Source organism: Otolemur garnettii, unplaced genomic scaffold (assembly GCF_000181295.1).
Source record: "Otolemur garnettii isolate 467f Iridium unplaced genomic scaffold, OtoGar3 scaffold00197, whole genome shotgun sequence".
NCBI classification, from domain to species: domain Eukaryota; kingdom Metazoa; phylum Chordata; class Mammalia; order Primates; family Galagidae; genus Otolemur; species Otolemur garnettii.
The window spans coordinates 320,207-339,478 of NW_003852592.1; the positions used below are offsets into that span (position 1 = coordinate 320,207).

At 51.5% G+C, this 19,272-nt stretch overlaps 1 protein-coding gene across 1 annotated transcript in view; it reads right to left on the reverse strand.

The window, feature by feature from the left end:
* IKBKB (inhibitor of nuclear factor kappa B kinase subunit beta) overlaps nucleotides 1–19,272 on the reverse strand; it is a 55,059-nt gene that overhangs the window by 31,090 nt on the left and 4,697 nt on the right. The window contains exons 3-5 of the mRNA XM_003801071.3: nucleotides 7,237–7,331; nucleotides 5,870–5,987; nucleotides 3,442–3,511 (exon numbers count right to left, since the gene is read on the reverse strand). Coding sequence (XP_003801119.1) covers nucleotides 3,442–3,511; nucleotides 5,870–5,987; nucleotides 7,237–7,331 — 283 coding nt within the window. The remainder of the gene's footprint in view (nucleotides 1–3,441; nucleotides 3,512–5,869; nucleotides 5,988–7,236; nucleotides 7,332–19,272) is intronic.

Consider the following 19,272-nt stretch of genomic DNA (forward strand, 5'->3'; position numbering starts at 1 on the left):
CCTGAGGCAGTGGTCTACCAGGCTCATCCTGGTGTAGCACAGGGCCCACCCCTGAGGCAGTGGTCTACCAGGCTCGTCCTGGAGCAGCACAGGGGGCCACCCCTGAGGCAGTGGTCTACCAGGCTCATCCTGGCACAGCACCCCTGTGCAGGCCAGGGTCTGCTTACTTTTTCACATGGACCCTGCAGCATCTTCTTGGGCAATTTAAAGTTTCACTGGAAAAACTGTATCTACCTCTCTACCTTGATGCAGTTCTGAGCACTCGCCTCTGGGAGGTTAATGGCACAGAAGAGATTAGGGGCCAGCAGGTGTAGCCCAGAAGAGAAGGCATTGAGTCTGGACCAGCAGTCAAGGGTGCGGCTCTGCCACTTATCTGAAGTTTGTTCCAAGTGCGGGCCCCACACTTCCTCTGTTGCAGTTGCCACTGCTGTTCTCTGCCAGATAGAACAAACTGGACCAAAATATGCTCAGGAAATGTTTGAAAATACAAAATAGTTAGGTTTGATCTCCAAGAAAAGCTTTTAAGCTCTGGCTCAGTCATGAGAAATAAATTTGATGGACCTCATAAACAAATCGGAATGAAAATGGAAGTGAAACACATTTACGGGCAACCTCAACTCAACTCCCAAATCAGGAGATGTGACTGAGGTGGGGACGGGTCTGAGGACAACTCACCATTTTTGGGAAGGGAAGACTCGTAAGATAGCCACCTATCTGGTCCACTGGATCCAGCCCAGGTCATAACCCAGTAAGGGCCTGAGGCTTTTCCAAAGGGACACTGAGAGGCCAAATCCAGAGGTGGGTGGGGAGGAAAGGAGAAAGGAGCTGGCACGTGTGACCGTGCATTGTGCTGGGAACAGAGACTGAGCTCCGGGCTTTGGGAGCACCATCACACATCACTCTTACCATGTTCTAAGGAAGCAAGCACTGCCACCATTTACAGCTCGTAAAACAGACGTCCAAGGCCCAGCTTGGTGGCTCACACCTATAATCCTAGCACTGTGAGAGGCTGAGGCAGGAGGATCGCCTGAGCCCAGGAATTTCTAAGATGACAACACAGCACGCTAACCTAAGCAACAGAATAAGACTGTCTTATAGGAAAAAAAAAAAAGTTTAGGCCAGGCACGGCGGCTCACGCCTGTAATCCCAGAACTCTGGGAGGCCGAGGTGGGCGGATAGCCTGAGCTCAGGAGTTCAAGACCAGCCTGAGCTAGAATGAGACCCTGCCTCAAAAAACAGCTGGGTGTTGTGGAAGGGACCTGAGGCAAGACAAAAGTGCTTGAGACCAGGAGTCTGAAGTTACTGCGAGGTATAACACCACAACTCTCTACCAAGGGGCAACAAAATGAGACTGTCTCAAAAAAAGAAAAAGAAAAAGGAGAAAAGGTTTTAATTCTAGTGTACAAATACTTCAAAGTATTATTTCCAACTTGGGGTCAGAGGGAAGAAAAAAAAATGTATAGAATTTCTGTCCACCTATGGGAGAGCTAAAGTTAGCACTTGGCAAAGTACTAACCAAAGAGAAACAAAATGTAGTAGAACCTCTGTAAGTTGACCACCCAGCAGACTGTAACAAACTGGTCAACGCAAGGGACTAGCCCCACTGTACTGATACGTACACATGGTGCAACCCCGGTCTATGAAAATTAGGTCAACTTAAGAAGGCAGTCAATGTAGGAAGAAGGTGGTCACCTATGGACGTTCTACTGTGTTAAAAGTTGCCCATGAAGAGCAAAAGAATATTCACCAACCTACAAACCTGACTCAAACCCAATCCAACAGAGATCTAAGAAAAGCATAAAGGTATAAAAGATACAGTCGAGGGAACGTGGATGGGCAGACCACGTGGCCAGGTATCAAGAAAATGGGCCACAGTGTGTGACACACCTCTTGGGGTGGGACACTATTAACAGAGAGATTTCACCCAGCAAATGCAAGCCGTACAACCTGGCTCGTTGTACCCTCAATGATTCCCCAACAATTAAAAAAAAAAAAAAAGAAAAGGTAACAGTCTGGATAACTGACTTGTGCAGCAGAAATTCTTCCAGGCAGAACTGAGAAGGCCCTTCCAGGAGACCCATGTGGCATAGTGCACAGAGGAAGCTGTAGGCCAGCTGTGGACACCCACTCAAGTGAGATAAAACCGGTGTAACGTCAGCTCGCCCTCTATGTGAACCCCACTCACAGGGACAGACACAGGAGACACAGCCAGACAGGAATTTTGTGCAGACTGTTTGGATCTGAGCCTTAAACGTCACCGCGTAACTCTTTCCCCTTCACGTCATCAGTCAAAAGAAGCTGAGTGGGGAAGAGGCAGACCCACTCCAGCAAGGCCAACTGTTCGAGGGACTGGAGGACCACCTGTCCTTCCAGGCCGAGTGCCAGGGAACACGGCTGTATGACTGGGGCCAAGTGGGCCTAGGTGCAGGGTACTTTGAGTTTCATGATCCTCTTAACTTTTCTGTGTATTTGACAATTTTCAATAGAAAAAGTTTAAGCAAACAGAAAGTTATATACAGCTTCAAGAGGTTGGGGTAGAGGGAGGAACAAATGTGGGAATATTCCCTAAATCAAAGACAAACCTGGAAAACTCCCAGGGTGTCCCCCCTGCACCCGTGGGCTGTGTGCCGACTATGCGAGGACTTTCCCCTTATCAGTGGTGGCAGATACCACGAAAATTATGCACAGAGCTTTTTTTTTTTTTTTTTTGCTCATCAGCTTTCCATTGTGCATTTAATGCGTGGCCCAAGACAACTCTTCTTCCAATGTGTCCCAGAGAAGCCAAAGGACTGGACAGCCCTGGTAGACCCCAGACTATCAGCTTTACCAGCAACCTTGGAGATTTCTTTTAAAAGCCCCAAGCAAGTGTCTCTCACTTCTGTTGTCTGTTTCCCTAGGCCAGAGCCAGGTGCTGACTCAGAGACTCCTCTAAGTTCCCTCTAGGACTGAGCCCTCCCCATGCTGAGCTATTCACTCTTCCCCAGACCAACAGGCCTTGCAGGGGGTGCGCAGAGACCCTCCTCTGAGGACTCCTACAATACAAAAGGACTCAACCAAGGCACTTTTTCCTATGACAGTGGTGGCAGGGACCTTCCAATGTGGGAGCGGAAAAGTTCCTTGCCAAGGGACGAAATGCACTCCGATGACAGCCTAGTCCACTGCTTCCAGGAAAGTAGGGAGTGGAGCTTTTTAATGGGAAAGGAAACCCGTTATTCTATATACATAATTCACTTGGTGACTTCATCAGGAAGGAAGGGGAATCTATTTGAGTTCAGCGCCTGCCTGACTAGCCCTTGCTGACCTCCCTGCCCAGCACCCCCTTCCCACCCTCCGCAAAGATAGGAGGACCAATGTGTCTCCCCTCTGTGCTCTACAAGGACTCACAGGGGTACCACACACTCCCCCGAAGGCCACGGCCTGATGGCCAAGGTTGGGATTTACCAATGTCGCTCAGCAGGGTGAGGATGGCGCCTTCCCGGAGGCCGCAGCAGTTCTCAAACTGGTTCAGGTACTGTTGGGAAGTGGAGAAGAAGCATCAGATGGAACAATCACAGACCACCAGCAAGTTCGAAGGGCAGTAGCCATAGCAATGGCGGTTCTGAGAACCCTGGGGCCTCACATACTCAGCACTGGTCTTGGCTGCAGGTGTCTGGGTCATTCTAAGGTGGAAGATGTCCAAGTCACACGTGCTGCTGTAACTCTGAATGAAGTGAGCCAGAGTCTACGTTCACCCTCAACGGATTCTCTGCCCCTGGGTGTCCCATAAACTCACTGGAGACACCCTCTGACCACTCTCTGACATTGCTTGCTACCTGGCGTGATGATGGTGGCTCGGAATATTCAACAGGTATTATTTATTAATTCAGCATTTATCGTGTCTGGCACTGGGCCACACTCTACAAGGCTCAGCTCAGTGAAGCTCTGCCGGCATTACCCCACTGAATCCTCACCACCGCCCCTGAGGAGAGGACAGCTGCACTCTCCATTGCAGACAAGAGGAAACTGGCAAGCAGCCCACACATCTGTCAGTGCACACAGCTGCTGGAGGGTGGCGCTGGACAGCGGGGGCCAAGTGCACCTGATGCTGGAGCCTAACAGCTAGCCCTGGGCCGCCTCCCCACCGTCTGCCCCACGGAGGCTTGAAGGCAGCCTCAGAAGAAGCAGCAGCAGGGATGTAACTTCCATCTGAGGCTTACAGTCAGTAGTAATCATTTATATTCATAAATGTTCAAGAATCTGTCCACCTACATGACACACAGACTTTTAAAATCAATTCTGACTTATGTTCCCTCATGCGCCAGCCAAGCTTGTCTCTCAGAGCCCATGGGGCGTAGGTTTTTACTTTTTAGAGTAAGCAAAGACAGGCCAACTCATGTGGAGAACTAGGGAAGTAACAGATCACACAAGCTCTGGGCCGCAGTGCCCTCACCCAGCACCCCTCTGGACAATGGGACAGAGGCCCCCTCTGGAAGCAACCCCCCACCCATCGACCACTCTGCAACCCACACGAGGTCAGTCCTGTTGAAATTCTCTTCTTCTTCTTTCTTCCCTGGCCTCTTGGCTCTTTGCCGCCTAGAAGACCAAGTCTAAATACCTCTGCCCTGCTCTGGAGCCCACTGTAATCTGACTGTATCCCGCCAACTTCCCACAGCTGCCCACTAAGGACTCTCCACTCAACGACAATGGCACAAGTTTTATCTCTCCAAAACTGCAGTTAGTAACTGGCTGATTGTCAAAGGTTAGGAAAATAAAGAAGAGAACTAAAGAGCTGTCAAAGTTCCCCGTTTCTCATCAGGGGCCATGCCAGCAACTGTGTTCACATCCTGCTGTGAACACCACCCCGGACACGCTCACCCAGGGAGTCACCCGGGCAGGTCAGCCCTCATGGAAAGTTTCCTTTAAAAAAAAAAAAGAAGGTACAGGGCCCAGAGTAGTAGTAAGAATAGCACGTTATGTCCATCTGGGAAACTGCCAGGTAAAGAGAGAAGAGACGCCTGGGCACCCCCTGCCTATGCCCCGACATCACGGGCTTCCCAAGAGAAGAGGGGAAAGGAGCTCTGCTCACTGAGCAAGCTCTTTTTCTATATAAACTAATAAATATTTTGTTCATAGCTTTAACGTTTCGTAATTTAACACGGCACTGCTGAGTCTCACAGATGGAGATGTGGCCTGCAGGTGGGCTGTGGTCTCTGGGCCTGCCGCTGGGAGAGCCCTGACAACCTCTGTCCCTAACGTGGGGTCTCATCTGTCCACCACCATCACAGGGTTGCTAAAAATCAAATGAGGTAAGGTGTGCAAGGGAATTCTGAATTGTGACATCAGGAGGGAGGGCTGCCATCACCACGTGAAGTGTGCGTCTCAGGAAAGAGGGCAGCAAGCACAGTCCTCGGGCAAATCAGGTGGATCTGGAGCCCCGGCCGGGCGCCTGATTACTCAGCCTGCTCCCTTCCTGCTCCACTCCTGACCCTGAGTGTGGGACTGCCACATCTGTGGAGGAAAGTCCCTCCTAATAAGGACAGCGGCAGGGCTGACACTGAAGGATTAAAGTGGCCCTGACATGCTGAGGGAGGAAGGTTTGTTTTGGAACGTGCCCAGTTCCCCAGGGCCAGACCTGGGGATGGTTTTTCCCTGTCGCTTTGGTCATCTCAGAGCAGAATGTACAGAAAGCTGTCCCCTCCCTTTCTCATAAGCACTTCTGATTCAGTCTCTTGATTCACACACACACCATGGCAGAGAGGGCTCAGAAGAGGGGGGCCGAGGAGGGAAGCGCCCACCAGAACCGTTGTGGCTCCTTGAGCTTCCTGATGATGCAGGGGTGAGGTCCCCCCATTTCCCCACCCAGTATCTCACCCCTGCTCAGAAGCCTCACCTTTCGGAGGTCCCCTCCTTGGCAGTACTCCATGGCCAGCAGGGGCAAGTCATTGGGGGCCAAGTTCTGCATCCCCTCGGGGACATCCCGGGCAGCTACCACATTGGGGTGGTTCAGCCTAGGAAGGAGGAAAAGCCTGTCAGGTGGAACTCTAGCTTCTGTTCAGACCTGTCCTCTCTCTCCAGGGCTCAGCTGAGCTCGCCTCACCACAAAGGCCTGGAGCAACCTGTCTGTCCTGGACAGACAAGAGGCTTTGGCGCTGGGTCAGCCAGCACCGTCAACTCGGGGACCCTGAGTGCGTCCTGAGTGATGTAGCATTCTTTAGAGTGCCCCAGCCTACTGCACTGCACAACTGCTTCTAAAACCAGAGAAGGCAGGGTGACGTCCAATCTCGTGCCATTCAAAGTGGGTAGCTGTAAATGGGCAAAGAAGGTGGTGTCTCCTCCTTTTTAAGGGGCCAGCTAAGCCAGGCAAGGTGGCTCACCCCTGTAATCTCAGCACTTTGGGAGGCTGAGGCAGGAGGATAACTTGAGGCCAGGAGTTCTAGGCCAGCAAGACCCCATCTCTACAGGTGTGGGGGCTGCACCTATAGTCCAGCTACTGGGAAGACTGAGGCAGGAGGATGGCTAGAGCCCAGGAGTATGAGGATACCCTGAGCTATGATGACACCACTGCACTCCAGCTTGGCTGACAGAGCAAGATCCTGTCACTTAAAAAAACAAAAACTGGCTCGGCGTCTGTAGCTCAGTGGTTAGGGTGCCAGCCACGTACACCAGGGCTGGTGGGTTTGAACCCAGCCTGGGCCTGCTAAACAAACACACACCAGCACCAACAACAAAATAAAATTAAAAAAACAAAAACAAAACAGAAACTAGCAGAGAAACAGCCTCCTAAGTCCTCTCAGCTGGCTCTCCTGGTGCTTACTGACGCACTCTCCCTGCTGGGAGGCCAGCCTCCGTCTAGTCGATGGGCCCTGTCCCCACACTGGGGGCACAAACATCTGCAACAGAGGGGCAGCACTGGGGGTAGCACTGGGGGCAGCACTGGGGCACACGCCACAGGGTTTGCAACATAAGGGACAGAAGGAATTAAAGGACAATTCACCATGCTGCCTATTTTAACTTACTCATTAATATAACAAACACAATTGACCGAAAGCCCCTGGCAGGGCACAGCGTGGACTTTAAACACTGCACCTGCAGAAGTCCTTAGAAGCAAGACAGTCCCCTCTCCCCACGATCCCACTGGTGTCCTGCCAGCAGAACCAAGATCTGTGTCTCGTAGATGTGATGAACTGGTGGCCTCCAGGGCTTGACATGGCACCGCGGGGCCCCCGCCCCCCGCCCCGCCCTCTCCTCCAACCTCACCTCCTCATGATCTGGATCTCCAGGCACCAGCGCTCACGGTTCCGGGGGCTGAGCTCCTGCCGGCACTGCTTAATGGCAATCTGCTCCCCTGTTTCCTGCAGAAAGCACGGCGGGGTCAGCAGAGAGGAGGCTGCAGCCACACCCCACCTTGTCTGAGGCACAGGACCGGGGGGCCCCAGGGCCAAGGCACTGCCTGCCATCACCTCCTGCTCTCTGAGGCCTCCTGTGCACCCCTGACCCGGGCCTGGTACCTGCTCCTGCAGGCTGTGTCCTCACCATCCCTGCTTCCCTCCCCACCCTCTGCCGCCTCATTTCTGTCTAATCTAGAGTCTACAGACCCTTGGAGGCCTTGCTCCATTCCCAGCCGCCATGGACCCTCTGCTGACCATTCCTGCCTGGGTAAGTTCTCTTTCCAAATCCAACTGCTGCTGCACTGGCTCAACCAAATGTCATGGCTGATATTTACCTGCTCTGACCTATAAAAATGGCACTTTCACCTGGCCACCTGGTTCAATCTAATAGTTGATGCCACTCTGAGCATCTTCTTTGGGTTTTTTTGGTTTTTTTGAGACAGAGTCTCACTATGTCGCCCTTGGTAGAGTGCTATGGCGTCACAGCTCACAGTAATCTCAAACTCTTGGGCTTATGCGATTCTCTTGCCTTAGCCTCCCAAGTAGCTGGAACTATAGGCACCCGTCATGCCCAGCTATTTTTTGGTTGTATTTGTCACTGTTGTTTGGCAGGCTCGGGCTGGGTTTGAACCCGCTAGCTTCGGTGTATGTGGCTGATGCCCTAGTCACTCAGCTACAGGTGCCAAGCCCATCTTCTCTGTTTTATGCAGAAGCTTTTCTCTTCAGAGTGACTTGGAAGACAACGTGGCAGATGGAGCACAGGCTGATCCAAATTCAACTCTGCCATTTACTGGCTATGAGACGTCGAGCAAGCCACTTGGTCCAACTCACTTTCTTTACCTGTGAAATGGGAATACTGACACCCACTTTTCAGGGCTGCCGTGAAGAGGAATCCCTGGCAGTGCTCAGATCAGCAGGTGTTCAATCGCCCTGAGGGGAGCCGGCCAGGCAGGCACTGCCAGCATTTAGAGTCCTCCGGAGCTCAGTCTCCAGCATTCTCCCAGGCCACTGCAGCAGGTGAGCCCGACAGGTGCCAGGCACCACCCAACTCACGGACGGCCTGCCCTCCTCTGCAGTCCTGTGACAGGGCAGGCCATCTTAGAAGCAAGACATCCCTTCTCTGTGCACACCCAGGAGCCATTTTCTATGGGGTGACAGGGTTTTTCTCTCTTCTTTGTTAAACTATACACTGTCCATCTTCGTGGGCTTCACCCTCCCACCAGTAGCCAGCACAGCATCCTCCCTGGAGGCTTCCTGAACCAAGAGACGGCGACTGGGAGTGACCCATGAGCGACTGGCTCCTGAGGGTTGGCCCCCTCTCTCCCTAAGTGCACAGGGAGCTGAGGACACACAGACGGGTGGCTCTGACTCTGTGTGGCCTACAGTGGCAGAGAGGGCAGGTGTGGCCTCATGTGCTCCAGCTGCCACCTTCTGGCCCGTGGGGCCTCCAGGAGAGCTGATGGAAACAACTGCCCCGGTCACTGCTCCGGAGGCGCCAGTCTAAGGGACTGGTGCCAGGGTCCTGAGGCTTCCAAGCACCTGGAGCTAACAGCCCCAGCTCCACGCAGCACACAGCCGAGGGGCAGCACACCCAACAAGGGCGCCATCTCAGAACCCTTTCAGATCCCAGGGCTGCTCACTTGTTGGGTGTCCTGGAGGCGCTGCTAGACCATTCTCTCAGTTTTCTCACTTTGTGAAACTGCGGACTGAAAAGGGTCAGAGCTCCTGTAAGTGAGCAGACCGCAGGGTACTGAAAGGGATGCCCAGAGGACCAGGGCAGGGCCACCCTGCGTGCACATGGCTGTCCTTATGGAGCTGGAACCGCACCACAGCCTCTCCGGATGCCCAGAGGACCAGGGCAGGGCCACCCTGTGTGCACGTGGCTGTCCTTATGGAGCTGGAACCGCACTGCAAGAAAAGTTAACAGTGGAAACCCCCAACGTCCGGAAGTTGTCTGATGGACCACCCACTCACTGAGCAACAAGCCAGTCCTTAACACTGACCTTTAGGAACTGGAAGCTCCAGAAGTGAGATGGAAACAGAACAATCTTTGACTGTCAGGGCTCCCAGGCCATGGCACAGAAACTTATGACACCTCCCAGAAGCTGCTCCCACCACAGCCCAGTGCTGTTCTGGCTGAACTTGGCACCAGGCTGTGACCTCGTATGCTGACTTTTTAAATAGCTCTACTTAAAATTCCATCCATTTAAATTATATAATTCGATGCTTTTGGTATACCGAGAGTTGCATGACCAAAACCAAAACAGTGACCAATCTCAGAATACACTCACTATTTCCCAGGAGACTCTCCACTCATCAGCCTCACTCTCCATCCCCTACTAGTCCCCAGGCCCCACACAGCCACAGTCTACTTCCTGTCTCCAGGGATCTGCCCCTACTGCATATTCCATGCAAATGGAATCCCCCAGTGTACAGGCTTCTGTCACTGAGCTTGGTGCTTCCCAGGAGAACCTCAGCGCAGCCCCAGGCACCAGGCACTGTGACTGCAGCACACTCCTCAGCTGGGTGGTGGGGACAGCACAGTCAGCCATGTTCTGCCCTAACCATCATTCTCTTCCTTCTTTGTCTATTAGATCTTTGGCCTAGACCTGAGGCCCTCTCTGAGGAAGAGCTAGCTGACCTCTTTCAAAACCTGTAAATCCTGGCCAGGCACCTTGGCTCTGTCATCCCAGCACCTTGGAAGGCCAAGGTGAGAGGGTTGCTTGACACCAGGAGTTGGAGGTTACTACAGTAAGCAAAAAAGTAAAAATAAAGAAATGGTGAATCGGGTGGTGCCTGTGGCTCAAGAATTAGGGCGCCGGCCCCACATACCAGTGGTGGGGGGTTCAGGCCTGGCCCTGGCCAAAAACTGCAATAACAACAACAAAAAGAAATGGTGAACCACATTGCTACTGAACTGATTAGTGTAACAGTAAGATTGACCGTGGACAGAAATCCACCCACTGCTTTTCAAGAATTAAGGCCTGTGTCAAAAGAATAGCATTCCAACAGGTGCAGAGCCCTGCCGGTTGTCCCAGCTACTCCAGAGGCTGAGGCAAGAGGATCATTAGAGCCAGGAGTCCCAGGCTGCGGTGAGCTACGTTCATGCCTGTGAAGATGCACCATGGTGATATGCACCATAGTGACTAGGCACCATAGTGAAGATGCACTGTATTTCATCTTTGGCAACACAGTAAGATCCTGTCTCTTAAAAAAAAAACACCCATCTTCAGTCCACGCACAGACTGTGCCACAGTGCCCTGCACACCGGGAGCTACTGGATCCCTCGACCGTTTTCAGTTGGATTTGAATCTGTTTCAAGTTTCCCTTCCCATCAGTGTTCACACCCATTTCGCCCAGTTCTGCAGCAGCTACTGCTCTGACTGATGCTCTCTGCTGTGTCTGAATGGGTGTCTTCTCCAAAATCCATGCTGAAATTTAATTCCCACTGAGATGGTATTAGGCGAGGGCCCTTACGAGGGGAGTAAGCCAGGCAGGCTCCTTCTGGTGGGTGGGATCGATGCCCTTGTAAAGTCCAGCCTGATGCAGTCAGATGCCAGTGCCCTGATCCTGGACTTCCAGCCTCTAAAACTGTGAGAAAACAACTTTTGGTTCATTATAAATTACCCAGCCTTGGCTATTCTGTGATAGCCACACAAAATAAATGAGACACTGCCGCAGACAAGAGCCTCCAGTCGGGGATGGACAGAGCTAAGACCCTGCAGTCCAGATGTGTACAGAGAGAGGAGGGGCCGAGCCACAGTTAATGTTTCCACAGATAGTAACACAAACAGTTCATCTGAGAATACTGTTCCTTATAGTTTTTGACCTCAGAAGGACCCTGAGATTATAAACCAAGATAAGATATTGGGTAATGTACATCTATTTAACTTCAATAAACAGAATAGTATATCTATTTTCTTTTTTTTTTGAGACAGAGCCTCAAGCTGTCCCCCTGGGTAGAGTGCCATGGCATCACAGCTCACAGCAACCTCCAACTCCTGGGCTCAAGCGAGTCTCCTGCCTCAGCCTCCCAAGTAGCTGGGACCACAGGTGGCCACCACAATGCCCGGCTATTTTTTGGTTGCAGCCATCATTGTTGTTTGGCAGGCCCGGGCTGGATTCGAACCCACCACCTTGGGTGTATGTGGCTGGCACCTTGGCCACTTGAGCCACAGGCACCGAGCCAGTATATCCATTTTCTACTGCTGGTATAACAAATCGTCATGAACTCAGAGTCTCAACGCAAATATATTTCCTTATACTTCTGTGTGTTGGAAGTTTGTGCCGGTCTTACTGGGCTGAAGGGGAGCCCTGAGCAGGGCCACACTCCTACCTGGAAACCCTGAGTGGGACCTGCTTCTGTGCTTCTCCCACTCCTAGAGGCAGCTCACGTTCCTTGGCTCACGGCCCCATCCTTACACCCAGCAACGAGCAGCTGAGTCTGTCTCAGGTCACGTTGTTCTGATACTACCTCTCCTGCCTCCCTCTTCCACTGTTAAGGACGCCTGTGATCACACTGGGCCCACCAGAGAATCCAGGGCCATGTCCCTATCCAAGATCAGTCGATTAGCAAAGTGAATTTCATCTGCAACCTTAATTTCCCTTTGCCACAACCTCGTGTATTTATAGGAACAGGGGATTAGGATACAGATATCTTTCGGGGGTAGGGGGGTTTGGCCTACCTATGAAAAACAGCAGGTTCCCTTCATAAAACACGACAAATAAGGAGATTCAAAAGGTAGATTCACTAAGCGAGTCAATTTATTATGAGATTTAGGTAAAGTGCCTGGCTACAAATTGGACAGTTGCAGTCTTTTGCCCAATACAAATACTGGACCTAATTCAGAATTCAAGAATAGATTTTGATATTGAAGACTAATACTGAAGACTAAAGATTTGATAATGGCCTTAGGTATCCAGACTCATACTCAAAAGACTCAACTGAGCAATGAGAACTCTGGACAAGTCTTGGGTTAGGTGGGCACAGAGTGGACCCGAGCTGAAATTCTACTGTGGCCAGCTCAGCTGCAGGGGAACCTCCCAGGCCTACAGTGTCGCAGCTGAAACTTCTCTTCACCGGGGCACTTGCCCGATTCCAGGACGTATTCTAAACTACTCCAAGTTTTCCATGAGTAACATTTCATTTAAAACAGCAATTGGAACAAAATGACTTTCTGTTGCTAAAAACATCCCTGCTCTAGAAAGCAAAATTCAATCAAACAGGACAGAAATAGACTCTGAACAGTGGTTTTGAAAACCCTGGGGAGTTTGTTCTTCTTCGGAACAGTGAAACTCACCGCAGTGGATCCCACTTTCTTACTTCACCTGGAATCCCCCGGGCTCAGCTCAGCTCTGTGGAAACTCAGACTTGGCCCAAACTCACTCAGCAGCCAACATCTAGTCAGCGGACTTACTCACACAGAACAAAATCTAAAATTGGTTTGTATCCTGAGTAAAGAGAGAAAGGCGCCAACGGTGTCATCTATATTGAATTCAGGTGATTATTAAGGTCCTTGGAGTCTGCAAGTCTCTGCCCCTCCAACATGAGGACACGAGACGTGTGTCGTTAACAGTGGCAGAGGGAGTCGTGTCTCCAGGTTCTGACGGCCCCAAAGGTCCCCTGGCATGAGTGGACAGGAAGACCAGGCTGCCGGGGAAACCGAAGGAAGTAGCACAGCGGCCCAAAGATGGCCTCTCAAAGAAACCAAGGGCTCCACTCACACCCTGAGCCTGCAAACTCTGGTCTCTCACTGCCACAGTCACCACCCGACCAGGCCACGGGGTACGTGGGTATAGTCAGTCACAACCGCCTCCTCCTAGACCCTGCACTCTGAGATGAGGTGGCACAAAGCCAGGCCCAGAGAGTCTGTGACTGGGCCCAGGACTAGGAATCAAAAGGTCAGGATGTGTAGCGGCAGCCTCACCTCTGACTCGGCGTGACTGGACACACCTTTTCATCAGCATCGACCGGCCTGTGACTTCCTCACAGCCTACCCTGCAGAGCCCCATGGCATCATGGTCACCGCTCAGAGATGCGCAGGGCAGTGTGTGACCCTTCCTCCCTGTGAACGTGTGCTGTGTGGCCTATATGCCCCCCACCCGGGTCCTTACCTACAGGCACGGGGGTGCTGCCCACTCCAGTGATGCCATCAAAAGTGGGGCATCTGCCCTCAGTGAACCATGAAGACACCAGCAGGTCCTCCCTTCTCTGGCCCCATGGAGCCTGCCCTGCCCACGTGAACTGGTGCCTCTTCCCCTGCCACCTCCTTGCCGGATCCTGCAGAAGCTGCATTTCTTCTGAGAAGCCGTCCCTGTTTTCTGAGCATCCGAGAGAGATGCTGTGGTTGGACCACCCAGCACACTGCCCTGTGCTGCCCTAGACAGCAGAAGCCACTGTCATGTCCACGAGCTTTGGGGTTTACACTCAGACTGATTTAATGTATCCCTAAACACTCACTCTACCGCCTCGACTAGGACACAAGACGTGAAAAACAGGGTTATATCCCTTTGTTCCCTGTGTCTCTCCCCAACCTGAGGCTCAGGCTTGATAACAGACCAGAGTCCTTCAGACTTCAACAGACACAGGAACCCTGAAGTGAGCTCAGTCTCCAGTGCAGGGATTGGAGGGTGAGCACTACTTCACAGGACGGTTAATTAACAACTCCCTGCCTTTAACAGCCCTGCACACGTTACCTTGGTCACCCTCACAAGCAAACCACTGGCCCAAGCCAGCTTGTCAAAGACCACAAAGAAGGTGATAATATTTGCAAGGCGCCCTGGGGTGTCTCCAGAGGGCAGCTGACCCATGTCCTGCCCAGCCATTTGGAGAGCCCGAGCTGAGTCCCTGTGGGGAACTGTGACTCAAGGCAGAGAAGCTGACAGTGACAGAGGCGGGATTTGAACCTGGGTCTGTGCGACTGAGCATCTCATGCTTTTCCCCCCCTTGCTCCTAAAAAGTGCTGCAGGCTGAGGGCATTTACGTTACCTCCTTCCTCTCTTCCTCTGCATTTAATCTAGCAAAGGTCTTGTTGCAAACAGTCTACCCAGGCTGTACTGATACGGTTTGTGCTGAGCCTCGCCCACGCCTGGGAGGAGAACCAAGGGGCTGGGGAGACAGGGTGGGCTGTCTGTGGACAGCCCTTCCTTGCTGGGAAATGCTCACACTGGAGTTGTCTGTTTAACCAGAAGACTCATGTGTTTTTTCCTCCAAAGAAGTGTTTTCCCTTAGAATTTCAAAACAGTTTAGATTGTGGAGGACAAAGAAGAACCTAAGGAACGCTGATAATGTTCTGAAGGAAGTCCCTTTCCCTGGTTCTCCCCACGTGGAGAAAGGACAAGGTAGGCTCTGACTCTGCATCTCTGCTTGACACCTCAGCCTCTGCGGCCAGTCCCTCGACCTCCCTCACTTTGGTCTCCTCAGCTATAAAATGGGAACAAGACAGTACGTCCTTCCACAGTCATGGTGAGGGGGACACACGGAGCCTGACGATGAAGTTCAGGACCGTGACACTGTGCTGATGTGGGCAGCACTGTGCACACAGCCGGTGAGGTCATAACCTTGGTGTATCAGCGTCTCGCCGCTGCCTTCATGTTGACGTGTGGTGGTGTCTCGCTGAGTGGTGTTCGTTATTGTTGCTGCGTGCTTTTGTGTGCCATTGTGAGAATGTCGGAGCTTGAATTAGAGCAATAAACAAACATTAAATTTCTTGTTAAACTTGGCAAGACTGGAAGTGAAATCAGGGACGTGTTAATCCAAGTTATAGGGATAATGCCATGAAGAAAATGGCAGTGTACAAATGCGTTAAACATTTTTCTTGGGGGAGAGAGTGTCACTGATGAAGAGACTCTGGTCAGGGCGGCCAGTAACGAGCAGAACTGATGAAAACGTTGCAAAAATTTGTTGAATTGTGCCTCAAAATCATCAGCTGACTGTGAGAAGCACAGAGACTAAGGAGACACTGATAGAGAAACAACTCGGAAAATCTCAACTGAAAACCTTGCCATGAGGAAGGTCTATTCAAAAATGGTCCCAAAGAAGCTCACGGGTGAACAAAAGGAAAGGAGAAATGAAGCTTGCCAAGCCCTCGTATAGAGTGAGACGCCGTGTTATCACCGATGATGAAGCATGCAGGGGCACCAGCACGACCCTCAGACAAAGCGTCACAGGGCACAATGGACGTTGGCCAGTTCTCCCTGCCACAAAAGTTCCATCAGTCCAAATCAAGGGTCAAAACAATGTTGCTAACCTTTTGATACTAGAAGGAATATTCTTTACGAACCATTAACCAAGTTTACCATTTGGAAGTGCTGAAAATGCTGCATGAAAAAATTAGAGAACAACCACCTGAATTTTGTGCCAACTCATGGCTCTTGCATCACGACCATGCACCAGCTCACACGGCACTGTCTGTGAGGCAGTTGTTAGCCAGTAAACAAATAACTATATTGGAACACCTTCCCTACTCACTGGATCTAGGCCCCAGTGACTCTTTTCTCTACCCAAAGATAAAGACAATATTGAAAGGAAGACATTTTGATGACACTCAGAACATCAAGGGTAATACGATTGACAGCTCTGATGGCCATTCCAGAAAAGGGTCCAAAATGGCTTTGACAGGGACACTAGGCACTGGCGTCACTACACAGCTTCCCAAGGGGAGCACTTCAAAGGCAACTGTAGTGACACTGAGCAGTGAGGTATGTAGCACTTCTTCTAGACGAGTTCACAAACTTAACTGTCAGAACTCGTAAATATTAGCCCAATGCTGACACGGGGGAAGACCTCAGTAGATGATGGCTCCCATCCCTAGGTGCTACTTCTCTGGCTAAGGATACCAATGCCGGCGGGCACTTTCATATAATTTCCCCTGTGGTAACCAAAGATTCTCCCCTGTAGAGAAGTCAAGTCTCCCCTGAGGACCAGCATTATGTGGGTCGGGGCTGAGGAACCAGCAGACAGATGTGCTGGACACAGGGGCATCCAGTGGAGAACACACTGGGCACCTTCTGACCCTGGATGCTGATTCGAGACCTCCCCCAGGCGTCTCCAAAGCCACCCTGCAGACTTCTCAAACTGAGGAATGACCCAGAGGATGGTAGAGAGCTTCCTGCCTGAGGCAGGCCTCCCAGCAGGCATTCACGCCCCCATCTCCTCATTCCCTCTTTCTTTTTTTTGAGACGGGGTCCTGCTCTCTCTCCTGGGCTAGGGAGTGGTGGCATGATCATAATTCACCAACAGCCTCAACCTCCTGGGCTCCAGCAATCCTCCTGCCTTAGCCTCCCAAGTACAGGCAGCCCCAGGGTTAGGAATAAGACAGGCACATTTATCTAGTACTGTGAAAGCTTCTGATCTTAAGTGTGAGTTGTATGTTAAGTCAGGTCTGCCCGTAGATGGAATTACAGGTACATGCTACCACACCCAGCTAATTTTCTTATTTTTCATAGAGATAGGGTCTTGCTGTATTGTCCAAGCTGGTCTTGAACTCCTGAGACCAAGTGATCTGCCTGCCTTGGCCTCCTAAAGGGCTGATATTACAAGTGTAAGCCACCATGCCTGGTCCCCCTCCACTTTCTGTGTCACTAAAATCTGTTAATTTTGCCTTAACTGTCTCTTAAATCTGTCCACTTCTCCCTATGTCTCACTTGGACAACTCCAAAGGCTTCATACCTGGTCTCCCCACATCACCAGGGCAGTGCCAATGGAGTCCCCGGCTAGTAGGAGCCTGAGTTGTTAAACTGTTGATGACTCCAAATCAGCCCTGGTGGGAGTGAAGACAGGGGGTCAAGGTGTTCTTCCCAGAGAGCTGGTTTCCCAGCACGCCACTCCCCATGCAGGCCCTTCCAGTGTGCCCTGTGGCCAGAGCTCACCTCCCTCCAACATCTTCCCCTGGCTCCTCCATCAGAACACAACCTCCTGGGCCACCCTGAAGGGCCTGCCTCTCACCTGCCCCCGCAGTCCCTGCATGTCCTCCCAGCCCCGCTGGCCTTCAGTCCCACTACCCATGGGGCCTCTTGACAGGGCACTCCCTCTGTCTGGACCTTTTCCCCACCTTTCTGCCCAGCCACCTCCTACCAATCCCTCAGCTTCCCTGCCAAATGCCTCGTCCTGGGGAGAGCCCCCGACCCTAACTGACCCCACCCCTGCCACAATGTCTCTGGGCACTGGGTCCCTCTCCCAGTGGCACTGATCATTACTGGGAGTTGACATTTATAACTAGTTGATTAATAGCTGTTCCTTTCTCTAAAAAGGTTTGTTTTCACCACCGTTCTATCCATAATAGACATTTAATAAATATTCCGGGCTGACAGTGAACACACAGACGGCGTCGGGCATTTGCTGTGGGGGCAGAGAAGGAGCGCCAAAGTCAGACGTGGCCCTGGCTGGCCAGGAACGTGGAGCCTCAGCCAGACACTCCAGCGAGGCTGAAAGAGTTCACAAAACTAATTCCTGTACAAAAAAGCCTTTGAGACAGGCCTGCGGAGGAACAGGCGGTGCTGACATAAAAGTGGAGGAGAGGGAGGCCGTCCCAGAAAGAGCTCTATGCACGGCGACCACAGCAGCCCGCAGAGAGGAGCCCTGGCAAAGACAGGCATGGGCAGCCTAGGTGGAGCTCAGACAGGGGGAAGGGTCTGGGTTTTTTGCTTCTTTAAAACTAAAGAATTAAGATTTTTGGAAAAGAGAAGAAACCAGAAAGCCATAAATGTAGCACTAATCCACACCTACACAGCTTCTTAGGCCCATATCCCACCTGCAAGAGCTCTGCAAGCCCAGTGTGCAGAGGGAGGCCGTGTGGAGCCCGAGGTGACAGACACATGGCACACCTGGACCAAACCCTTCCTGAAGGTGCCTCTAGCTAAGCTGAGTCTAAAGCACCAGCCTGTCTAGAAGCAGCTTAGACCCAGTACATGTGGAGCTACAGAAAACTCTGGCCCTCCTGTTTCAATGCCAGGCCCCAGGCTACACATCAACCAGGACACATGGGAGGCAGCTGACTTCTCTGGCCCTTCAGCCATAGCATTTGCTGGAATCCTGGTTTCCAGTGGGGTGTGAGAATGTTACCCCAGCTTCCACATTCCTTGAGGAACAGTTCTATCACTCATTGCTGGCAGGACTCAGGGAAGGGCCTAGGAAGCCTTTTAACCAAATGCTACAGGAATCCGCTATCTGGAATGACCCCTGACCTAGCTGGCTGGCAGCCACAGTGACCCTCTCCCCTCCCTGCAGCCAGGTTCCCGGGAAGTGGTTCACAATTTGCCATCCCTTTCATCCAGAGAGGTGCTCAACAGCTCTTGATTACAAAACAGGTGTCCTTCAGGACATGCAAAAAGATGGAAAGATGTCCTGTGTTCAAGGACTGGAAGAATTAATATTGTTAAAATGTCCATACTACCCAAAGCGAGCTACAGATCCCTGACAGTCTTCGAAGAAATAGAAAAAAATCCTAAAATTCATATGGAACCAAAAAGACCACAAACAGCCAAAGCATCTCAGCAAAAAGAAGAAAGGCAGGAGCACCACGCTTCCTGACTTCAGAATACAGAAGAATCTCTCTACTCGACCGCCTCCCCACACTGACCACCTCCTCAAGCTGTCCTAATTTTCATAGACAGGACATGCACCCCAAGAATGTATCAGCACACAGTCCTAGTTCCTATGTTGACCACCTCTGTGTGCTGACCAGTTTGTTCCAGTCCCTTGCATGGTCCACTTACAGAGGTTCTACTGTGTACCCACAAAGCCACAGTAACCCAGACAGCATGGTAATGACATAAATACAGATAGAGACCAATGACAGAATCAAGAACCCAGAAAAAAAATCCACACATTTACAGCCAACTCACTTTTTTTTTTTTTTTTTTTTTTTTTTTGAGACAGAGCCTCAAGCTGTCGCCCTGGGTAGAG